The sequence below is a fragment of the Etheostoma spectabile genome, chromosome 21, assembly GCF_008692095.1.
Source record: "Etheostoma spectabile isolate EspeVRDwgs_2016 chromosome 21, UIUC_Espe_1.0, whole genome shotgun sequence".
NCBI lineage: Eukaryota > Metazoa > Chordata > Actinopteri > Perciformes > Percidae > Etheostoma > Etheostoma spectabile.
The window spans coordinates 15,486,044-15,496,597 of NC_045753.1; the positions used below are offsets into that span (position 1 = coordinate 15,486,044).

The window sequence follows — 10,554 nt, forward strand, 5'->3', positions numbered from 1 at the left end:
GGAGCCACAATGTTGACTTGTCGCCCATCGTGAAAATGGAATAAACCATTTTAGAAAAAGGGGATAGTATATAAATTGTTTATCTAAATTGTAACTAAACTACTATTTCCCCGTTATCAATTGTATAATTTACATAATTTTGTTTACATATTCATTCTATATTGGTTGGAGTAAATCATATTTGTTACAATTAACTTTAACAATTTTGGGTCCTTAGTCAAATATTCTATGTCAAACCCCCCCTTCTTGGCCGTGGCTGAAAGTTGTCAGGCATTCAGCGTTTTTTTTGTTTATTTGTCATGTACTCAGCGGTAGGTACTACTAAAGGTACGTGAATTACGTATTATATTTTTTCTGTTTGGTTATCCGTTGTAATTCATTTAAATGTATCATACAAGCCAGATAAATTAGTCGCTTATTATTACTAGCTAGGCATTATGGAAACATTTTAGGGGATGGTTACGAGCTAGCTAAACTGCCATTCAGTGTGTCTTGCTAAAGTAAACAATAACACAGAAGAGATATGCCACGTCTTCTAGTCTAATGCTAGCTATATGACGTTACACATTACATGCTTTTAACGAAAAAGTGTGGCATTATTGCTTTTCATATTTTTCTCATATACAGTCCAACAAACGTGACTCAACAGTAATGTTATCAGCAGGTTGCAAATGACAGTTTTAGGGTGTAGCTTACCTTGCCTTCACACCCATCTGTCCTCAGTGCAGTTAAATTTTCGGACGTTGGCTTTTTTTCGACAGCAGCGTTCATATTTCATCCTGGCGTGTTCTGTTTTTTAAGGTATTTGTTAAGATGCACATACTGCTTCTCAAAGAGCCAAGGGATGGAGAGTCTGGACCTGATCCTTACATTAAGGTGTGTTAACACATTAACACATGTGTTGTGTATGTATCTTCAGCGTCTGTCATTCCAGCACTCCCTCCACTTGTTACGCTTTGCATTTCACAGCAAATTTTGATAGGAATTTATTATTTTGATTCCACAGGAGCTGGCATCACATGGACATGAAGCTACTCTAATTCCCGTGCTGTCTTTTAAATTTGTCTCATTAAACACCTTGTCAGATAAGGTAAATTCCGTTGTTACAATACCTTTTTATTTTATTCATTTACATATTATACTTTTTGCAAATGTATCTGTTGTTTAACATGTCTTCCTATTTCAGCTTTTCCAACCAGAAAAACAAGGAGGTCTAATATTTACTAGTCCAAGAGCAGTGGAGGCTGTAAAGATGTGCTTAGAAGCAGAAGAAAGAAGGGAAGGTGAGAGGATGCAAAGGAATTTTATTACAAAATAATAATAATAATAATAATAATAATTTGTGCACCCTGTACTTCATTGATAAATCCCCTGAAAGCATGTGTTTGGTTAAATGTCTATCAATTCTGTGTACTGTGTTCCTGGACTGCTAACCAAGATTTGGAACAATTTCCTTGATTAAATATTATCCTTTTCCTAATTATTATTTAAGAATGGAACAGCTCTGTGAAAGACAAATGGAACACCAAGTCCATATATGTGGTTGGGAAGGCAACTGCTGAATTAGGTGAGTTCTTGTCACATAAAAAAAACACTTTAAATGTTTTTGGTTTTTTTTCATTGTGCTTTTTATGAACCCTTGTTATGTAAATGCTAATTCTGACACGGTGTGGCAGGCACTTGGAGCTGACTGAAGTGTGTGAAGTGTGTGAAGATGTCACTACCCTCAGTCATTTGAAAATAGGTCGTACAACAAGTGACAGTTTACTGCGAGGTGCAGCATCTTCCTGACGTGTGCTCTACCTTCTTTCTTTAGTGACGCTTGATCTCTTTGTTGTCTGTTTGCTGTCAGAGTTGTGTATTTAGTAATTGAAAGAGTTTACTAAATCATCCATTTGTGTAATTATTCAGTAACTTGTTGCTGATATCGACAGTCCATATCTCATAATATAATCCCAATCCTTTCTGTTTTTGTTCTTGCACAGTACAGAATCTGGGTCTGAAGCCTTTAGGCGAGGACACAGGGACAGCCGATGTGCTATCACGTCTCATCATTGAACGTACGATGTGACTTTATACTAAGAACATTCTTCCTAGTTCAGTTTATCGGGAAATTTACAATTGTTCTGATAACTGATACGACCTTATACTTCATTCTCATCATAGGAGAGGACAAAAATATTCAACCACTTTTTTTCCCCTGTGGCTCAATCAAAAGAGAAGTCTTGCCTACGGCTTTAAGGGAAAATGGTAAGCATTCTCCCCTATTGTGCCCCAGGATTAAGACTCAAGATGATAAAAGTCCCACTAGGGCTACACTAATTATGAAATATTAATTGTGCTACCTTTATCACTGTGGGGATCCGTTTCTTTGTTTCCAGGAGTGCCCCTAGAGACGCTGACTGTCTATCAAACAGCTGAACATCCAGATCTCGAGAAAAATCTACAGAACTATTTCACAGAGCAGGTAAACCCACATTCCTTCTGCTATTTTCGAGAAGGCTTTTCTAAATGTAGCAACTGTTAATTGGTCTGTGCCTTTTACAGGGCGCTCCAGCCAGCATAGCTTTCTTCAGTCCATCAGGAGTGAAGTTTTGCCTAGAAGTGATACAAAGGCTGTCAGGTGAACAGCTGACACAAATAAAGGTACCTCCTCCTCATAGGCACACACATGAAATAATGCATGAATCTGTAGTATTTCAGTGTCTCTGATAGTCACTTAAACTACTTTGTTTTCAGTTTGCAGCCATAGGGCCTACTACACAAGACGAAATGACAGCAGCAGGCCTGTGTGTCAGCTGTACTGCAGAAAAGCCAACAGCTGAACACCTGGCTGCAGTGATAGCCAGAGCTCTACAGTAACCCCCCTCAGGCAGATCTCAAGTCCATCCACTTTATCTTCTTTCTCGCTGTATCCTGTATGATTGGTGTATTCTGTATACTCATTATTTTTATTATATATTGCCATTTGTCTGTTTTACTTTTACAGCACTATTTATTTTTGTTTGTACTGTATGTCGGCTAACTTGATAATTAGCTTTTTTGCCATAAATACCTCGAAAAATGTAAGTTAATATAATTACATTATTTATGTTAAGCTTGCTCAAGAAAGTCCATGTTGGGTTTGTTTTTGAAAATAAAATTGGGTCACTGTGCTAATATGGAGGGTCTGGTCAGTGGCATTGTGAAACTGTGTGTGTGTGTGTGTGTGTGTGTGTGTGTGTGTGTGTGTGTGTGTGTGTGTGTGTGTGTGTGTGTGTGTGTGTGTGTGTGTGTGTGTGTGTGTGTGTGTGTGTGTGTGTGTGTGTGTGTGTGTGTGTGTGTGTGTGTGTCCTATTTAAAACAGGTGTCAGCAGAAGTCATGGCTGTCCTAAACTGTTACTGTCCACATGAAAGTGAAGGTTTCAATTTTTTTACCACAGGTCAACAGCAGTGCATTTAAAACCAGTGGAGCGTGTGTAACACATCCATACAATTCAGTTAAATTGAGCAGTAGGAGACAGTAAAGATGTGTTTACTTTTCACACAAAGCTGAAGAAAGTGGGATACGTCCAAATAGTCGCACCTGTAGGTGGGTGTGGAGAAACTCCGGATCTGCCTATAAAGCACTGTGGCTTCTTACTTGCGTATAGTTACATGAGTAAACCAATGCCACGATGCTGACTTTTATCCAGCTGATGATTTTGCTTTTCTGGACGAGCATTAGTTCAGCTGATGCAGAGAAACTTTTCCACAACCGTGATCATTCAGATGTGCAGCCCTTTAATTCTCACCAAGCTGAGGTCATATCAGACAAGTACACAGCAGAGGTACAAATCTTACCTTTTTTTCTTCTTCAATTGCCCTGTTTTTTCTTCTTTGTATGATTGATTAAAGGAGCCATATAATGTCACTCATGTCTTGTTATAGTTATTTCTCTCTAGATATGGATTCATTAAGCCGGTGAATTGGGAGGAGATCCAGTTTGAAGTTTCAGACACCTCTTTTAATGACGACTTCCTGGATGTTCTTCAAGACACGATCAAAGAAGGAACATCTATACATCACTCAAGGGATGCTCCACAGGATGGCGAACAAGATGGCCACAACAGTCTAACTGAGAGCCAAGCATTTATTTCAGCGCTTAAGGAGTTTCAGACTGTATCAGGCCTGCCTGCCACAGGTGTGTTTGATGAGGCCACCAAGGCGGCAATGAACAAACCAAGGTGTGGAGTCCCTGACAAGGAGATTAACCTGGACACCCGTGTCGCACCTGAGAACAGCAGTGCCTCAGATACTGAAAACAGTTTCAGTGACACTTTCAATGAGACTGGTAGTAACAGCACAATCAGTGACTCCTCTATTGGTACTGCTAACTCCTCTGAAGACTACATATTCAATGTTAATGACACAGAAAGTGTTTCCAATGACACCAGCATGAATTACACAGACTTGAACATAACTGATCACATTTTAAACAACACTTCTCTAAACAGCTCACATGATAAAAAAATGGACAGTCAAATGGTAAATATCAGCGTGAACGCTCCTCAGAGCGAAGCAGTGCAACGCAGAAAACGTCACCTTGCCACTCTTGTATCCAAAAGCAGGCACAAGAGAGATTTGAGTGAAACAGGTTACATGGCCTTTTCTAAGAAGATGTTGAAATGGAGGCTGATAGGAGAAGGCTACAGCAGTCAGTTGTCCATTGAAGACCAGAGGTACATCTTCAGACTGGCCTTCAGGATGTGGAGTGAAGTGTCTCCGCTGGAGTTTGTGGAGGATACACGTTCCCCATTGGAGGATGTTGATATCAGGCTAGGCTTTGGCACAGGTAGGTCTGACTCAATACATACACACTTATTGCCAAGTATTTTTTTGAGAGAGTAAGTGAAAATTGTATGTTGTCTTTTACTACTACTGTTATTTTCAAGATAGCATCACTTCTCTTTGAAGTTTTACTGTATACAAAAACTAAAGTACAGTGGGCTACAAAAGTTTTTCTCTCACCTACTCAGTCAGATATGTACAGAAAATACACAATTCAAATTTTATAATTCGATCTTGGGAAAAAAAATGGAATGTTAAGAACCAACATATTTTAGCTGTAATGGCCATCATCAGTCTTCCACACAGCAGGAATATGTTGGTTTGGTACATTAGAGCAGCGCGCCGTGTGAAATACTTTGCTGATAATGTTTTATCAAATTGACTGAGAAATGAATGCATAATTTTTTTTTCTGTGCCACTATATTTTACACAGGAAGGCATCTGGGTTGCAATCAGAGATTTGATGGAACTGGTCAAGAATTTGCCCACGCCTGGTTCCTGGGTGATATCCATTTTGATGACGACGAACATTTTACTGCTCCCAATGCTGGCAGTGGGATCAGCCTTCTCAAAGTAAGCATGATCAAAGGAATCATCAGATGTATAACGCAAAAGAATAATCTGGGGTTTCATTCTAAAAAGATTTCTTAATTTCCTATGTATTAGGTAGCAGTTCATGAGATCGGCCATGTTTTGGGTCTCCCCCACTCATACAGAGCTGGCTCAATAATGCAGCCCAGCTATCTGCCCCAGGAGTCAGGCTTTGAAATGGACTGGATGGACAGGAAGACCATACAGCATCTCTATGGTACAGGGTTACAGCACCATCTAGTGGACACACACACACACATACACGCACACGCACACTCACACGCACACGCACACGCACACGCACTCACAGGGCCAGTCAGGGCTATAAGGATTAGGGCCAAATCCAGCCCCTTGCTAAATTTGCCTGCATAGTTTTTTCTATTTTCAACATGTTTTAACCTTTTTTTTTAAGATGTTTTGGGGATTTCTTTTCAAATGGCGTTTTTGTTTGACATTTTTGGTGCTTTTCCCAAAGTTTTGGGTGCTATTTTCAACGTTTTTTATTGTCAACAAATTACGTCTGGCTCTCAATGGGATTTTCTTTTTTCCAGTGTAGCCCTTAGAGAAGTTGAGTTTGACACTCCTGATTTACATACTCATAGGTTGACACAAAACCAATTTGTTTTCTGTATGCTTTTGTTTGAACCCAGGGGTATGTAAAGGTCGATTCAACACAGCATTTGACTGGATCAGAAAGGAGAAGACTCCCTATGGGGAGGTGGTCATCCGCTTTAACACCTATTTCTTGAGAGACGGCTGGTACTGGCTGTATGAGAACAGAAATAACCGAACACGCTATGGAGATCCAGTTGCACTGCAGGTTGGCTGGCGTGGAATTCCCATGGATGGAGTGGATGCTTATGTGCATGTGTGGTCCAGAAAAAGAGATGCTGTTTACTTCTTTAAAGGTAAGCCTAAAAAAAAGCCTGCGTACAAACATGTTTTCATTATATAGCTCTGTTTGTTAAATGGTGTTTTTGTGTACAGGTGCTCAGTTCTGGAGGTATGACAATGAGAATGATCAGGTGTTCAGACAGGACCCTGAAGGCCACCGCTATCCAAGGCTAATCTCTGAGGGTTTCCCAGGGGTTTTCAGTCCCATTGACACAGCCTTCTATGACAGGAGGGACTCTCACATCTACTTCTTCAAAAACACTCTTGTAAGAAATGCGTCCTTATCTTCTCTTCGACACATGACACAGATTAGTTAGATGAGGTAGGTTAGAAACCACAACAGCTTTGGTGATTGTGTGAGGGAAGGCCAGTGAGGTGACAGTTTAAGGCACATGTGTCAAACTCAAGGACCGCGGGCCAAATCCGGCCCCTTGCTAATTTTGATCTGGCCCCTATATGAGTTTAGGTTCACAATACATTTTTATTTTCAACATTTTTGGTTTATTTTCCTAACGTTTTTGGCATTTTCTTCAACATTTTTTCGGCCAAACTGTACGTGAGAAGACTAAACGAGACATGCAATAATACAGTGCTGCTATATATAGTCTTCTGCGTGCTGAATAGGACCACAGAGGCAACAAGGCACACACATAATACACAGTAAGTATTATATATGTATGCATAAACAAAGTCTGGGCGAGACCAAAGCCCAAGCTAATTAATTGTTTCTCAGCATTATGGGGGAACATATTAATGCAAACAAAGCTGCTACACTTCCTCAGCGATTTCTTTGTGTGCTGGAATTGAATTGATTTCTATATAACATGGAAAACAATTATCTGTTCAAACAGGTGTATGCATTCGATGTGGAAGCCAACAGCTTGGCAAGAGGCTTCCCTAAAAACATCAGAGATGTTTTCCCTCCAGTGGTGAGTGGAGACCATCCAGATGGCAACATTGATGCTGCCTACTTCTCCTACACCCACAATGCCATCTTTCTACTCAAGGGCACACGCTTTTGGCAGGTGGTGGGCAGCCGCCATCGCTGGCGCCGGCCCATTCTGCCACGAAATGGCCTGCTGCCACACAAGGAGGTGGATCAGCACTGGTTTGACATCTGCAACGTTCATCCCACTGCACTCAAACTAACCCGCTGAGTTTGCTGAAGCAGAAATCCAATAAACCCTACTGATGTGTACTGATATGGACTACTGATATTCACCTGTTGTGGTATGTATACATGTTGTCATATGTGTGTAGATACCGATTCTCTTTTTACATATTTATCCACAAATCAAGATCTTAGACAAAAACAACTGAATATTTTTGTTGGCTAACTTTCAACAAGGTGTTGTTAACACATCAGCAGCTCTTTCTGTCCCTCACATAGAGGTGCCAAATGCATATTGGCATGAAAACTATCCTGAAGGACCTTTTATGATTAAGATGTTTAGAGCATTACTGAAAATATACTTATTTATAGATGGTTACTTATTCTTCATACACCGTCATATCGAGAACTATGGTGACTTCTCTTTTGGATCTTTTGAAGAAAGATGCCTATAAGTACCTGTACTATTATGCATGAATAAAAATGTAAATGTATTCAGAAGACAGAGGGGATTCTGGGTAAAGTTACAGATTAAAGAAGACATTTTATGTGATGGTTTAAAATGTACAGTATGTCATCAGAAATATTACACACAATGGATGGAAACATTGATCCAGAGTCCTATGGTTACTTATTTGCTTAATATGTTGCTGGGAGGGATACAGAATTGTAACCAGATCCGCCAATTGCCCTGTGATGATGATGATGGAAGTGTAGATCCGTGTGGTCCCATAGCTTGACTGTCTGATCTCAGCACATTGGCACTGAATGTATGAAGCTATCGCTTCCTTATTAATCACCTGCAGAAGCTCTAATCTACAGCTGCCTCCAGGCAGGAAAGAATATCCCGTCAATTCATTGAAGTCAAGTCAATTTCATTTCATTTCTACAGCACAATATCACAAGTCACAAATTTGCCTCAAGGGGTTGGAAAACCATGATACTCCCCGACCCCTTCACAAAAGTCCCTTCAGTGCTCTGATTCATCCCCTGCAGTGCAACAGACTTTTGGTCTGACCTGGAAGAAAACAATATAAGCTTTAGTAATAAAAAAGCTGGAGTTGGTGGAAAACGTCTAACCAGTGATCCGTTTCTTTGAATTCCTTCTTATTAAGAAGTGTAAGGTAAAGGATTTACACACTATCAATCCAAAAAGACCCGGTTCAAATTGAGATTTAAGCAAAAATGATTGAAAAAGGGACTCGCTGTATTACTCAATGCTGTTCCATTTTATAGAAATCATTTGAGCATGGTGCAAAGAAACAGACATTGATTCTGTAATCAATATGTTACTTGAACACTCATATTAATTTAGCTCATCTTAGAAGATTAAGCTCCTGGTGGGCCCCAGATAACTAGCGTTGTGCTCCAGGCGCTCCATAGGCTATATTAATAAATTGAAGTAGAAATCAATTACAAGCAAAGGAAGAAAATGTCATGGTAAGTGGGGTTACAGAGACGGATGTCATGAGATGATGAGTCTGCTCACGCATGTACAGAATGAGCTTTCTGTTATGGCAATAACAGCATACAGATAACTGCCCTTGTTCATCTTTTTCTGCGGATGTGTGCTTGTCTTCTTCAGATAACATTCCTTTTAATTTTCATGATATATTTAGAATTTGAGTGACTACATTGAAATGGGCATCATGTCTTGGTTCAAATCCACTTACAATTTTAGAGATTTCTTTTTTATTATTACAATATTTACAGACATATTATCCCTCCAAGAAAACAAACAAACATCCTGTAATTCAGCATGAAGTCGGATTTGTTTGAATCTAATATGCCATATGTTTGTTGTAGCAGTACATTGCTGTGTAGTTGACATCTCAGCAGGAATTATTGATAGACTAATATTGAATGCAGTATGTTGCAGTACTGTGGAAGCTTGTGATCTGTTTGTTTGACTCATTATGAAGCACCATACATCCCCTGCACCCTGGAGTTCTCCACAAATACAATGTGAGTCCCCGCCTGCCATACTGCACAGCTCAATGATCTGTGTTTTTGCCCTAACAGCATTGCTATTATTGAAGCTCTCTTCCCTACACCCTCAACCTCTTTGGATGCGAGTAAGATAAATGAAATCAATCATGCTGATGGATACTGAGCCTCAGCAGCCTCAGAGAGATTCAAAAACCTGTGTCATGGCACAGGAATTCTCATGAGAGGCACTTGAGAAACAGGAGAAAGGGACAAAACTCCTGCAGCACATTCATTTAACAAAAATCTCCTAAACTCTGCCAAGAAAATAACTTGCAGGGCTGTTGCATCATGTCTGTCTCAGAGCAGTGTGGAGAACATAGGAATGTACTCCAGAACACTGTAACCATCGGCTGCGAATTGGGCTGCAATGTAATGCAAATGCGCTTCATCAGTGTGTGCGCAGTGGTTGTTTTTACCTCTGAATGAATCAGATTGTCATAAGTGTCTTTGGGAAGATGGTGAAGTCTCGTTCAGAAATCTTGCGAGGTGTTCGGGGAGTTTGTTGTTTTTGGGGTAGGCTACAGACAGCATAGCTTTGTGTTGTGTAAAAGATTTCCAATTGTGCATTTCTAAATTGTGCCAACAAAATTGGTGAGTTGAACGTCACAACACGCTGGTCCATACATTGCGCCTTAGGGTTTGAAGTGACACTTTTTTACGTAATGACTACTGCCAGCCAAAGAGGAGAAGAAAGACTATACTAAAGCACATTTTCCTAAAGAAAGAATGTTGTTCCGACAGTAGTGAGTTGCAGATAGAGCTAACGTGAATGCTATTAGCTAGGTTGAACTGGCATCAGAAAGCATGGCAGGATAAGGGCAACTTCTTCATCTTTCCGTAATGTTACTGTCAGTGGCAAAAACGAGCACTTTTAGTTGACATACATTGATGGTGCACATTTGCATTTTCTTGCTCAATACTGGACCAGTTTCAAAGATTTTCAAAGACACATGCAGGGAATATAAGGTCCTTGGTACCATATAAATTACCCTTAAACAAACTGCTGCATGTAGGTGCAGTGGTGTGTTGCATATGAATGTATGCTCTGCGAGCTCCAGTCTTTCAATGACATTGTTGTCCAGTAACATTCATTAATATTTTATATTTGTGCACTTTGGCTTTAATAGTGAGCTCAAGGATATCACTTTGAGTAAGTTCAT

At 40.0% G+C, this 10,554-nt stretch overlaps 2 protein-coding genes across 5 annotated transcripts; both read left to right on the forward strand.

Annotated features, from left to right (window-relative positions):
- Positions 1–105: 105 nt before the first annotated feature.
- On the forward strand, positions 106–3,058 carry uros (uroporphyrinogen III synthase). Of its 2 annotated transcripts, XM_032501475.1 has the most exons (10): positions 106–327; positions 802–876; positions 1,007–1,090; positions 1,187–1,283; positions 1,493–1,567; positions 1,986–2,060; positions 2,167–2,250; positions 2,382–2,467; positions 2,548–2,646; positions 2,740–3,058. In XM_032501475.1, exons 2-10 carry the CDS (start codon positions 814–816, stop codon positions 2,860–2,862), a joined length of 786 nt encoding a protein of 261 aa, XP_032357366.1. In that variant the 5' UTR covers positions 106–327; positions 802–813; the 3' UTR covers positions 2,863–3,058. The 2 variants fall into 2 exon arrangements, with proteins under 2 accessions (XP_032357366.1, XP_032357365.1); XM_032501474.1 differs by lacking the exon at positions 106–327 and having other exon boundaries at positions 625–876.
- Positions 3,059–3,277: 219 nt separating this feature from the next.
- mmp21 (matrix metallopeptidase 21) lies at positions 3,278–8,484 on the forward strand. Of its 3 annotated transcripts, none has more exons than XM_032501418.1 (7): positions 3,278–3,809; positions 3,910–4,817; positions 5,247–5,382; positions 5,476–5,617; positions 6,051–6,308; positions 6,388–6,560; positions 7,146–8,484. In XM_032501418.1, the coding sequence occupies exons 1-7, from the start codon at positions 3,657–3,659 to the stop codon at positions 7,449–7,451; spliced, it is 2,076 nt and encodes a 691-aa protein (XP_032357309.1). In that variant the 5' UTR covers positions 3,278–3,656; the 3' UTR covers positions 7,452–8,484. The 3 variants fall into 3 exon arrangements, with proteins under 3 accessions (XP_032357309.1, XP_032357310.1, XP_032357311.1); XM_032501419.1 differs by having other exon boundaries at positions 3,910–4,813; positions 5,243–5,382; XM_032501420.1 differs by having other exon boundaries at positions 7,222–7,301.
- The last annotated feature ends 2,070 nt before the right edge of the window (positions 8,485–10,554 follow it).

What these genes read in the sequence shown, in the direction of transcription:
- uros (XM_032501475.1), top strand. Translation starts at nt 814, where the DNA reads ATGCACATACTGCTTCTCAAAGAGCCAAGGGATGGAGAGTCTGGACCT. An exon ending in GAAGGCAACTGCTGAATTAG is followed by an intron (nt 1,568 to 1,985) that starts GTGAGTTCTTGT and finishes GTTCTTGCACAG; the next exon opens with TACAGAATCTGGGTCTGAAG. An exon ending in AGAACTATTTCACAGAGCAG is followed by an intron (nt 2,468 to 2,547) that starts GTAAACCCACAT and finishes TGCCTTTTACAG; the next exon opens with GGCGCTCCAGCCAGCATAGC.
- mmp21 (XM_032501418.1), top strand. Translation starts at nt 3,657, where the DNA reads ATGCTGACTTTTATCCAGCTGATGATTTTGCTTTTCTGGACGAGCATT. An exon ending in GACCATACAGCATCTCTATG is followed by an intron (nt 5,618 to 6,050) that starts GTACAGGGTTAC and finishes GTTTGAACCCAG; the next exon opens with GGGTATGTAAAGGTCGATTC. An exon ending in ACTTCTTCAAAAACACTCTT is followed by an intron (nt 6,561 to 7,145) that starts GTAAGAAATGCG and finishes CTGTTCAAACAG; the next exon opens with GTGTATGCATTCGATGTGGA.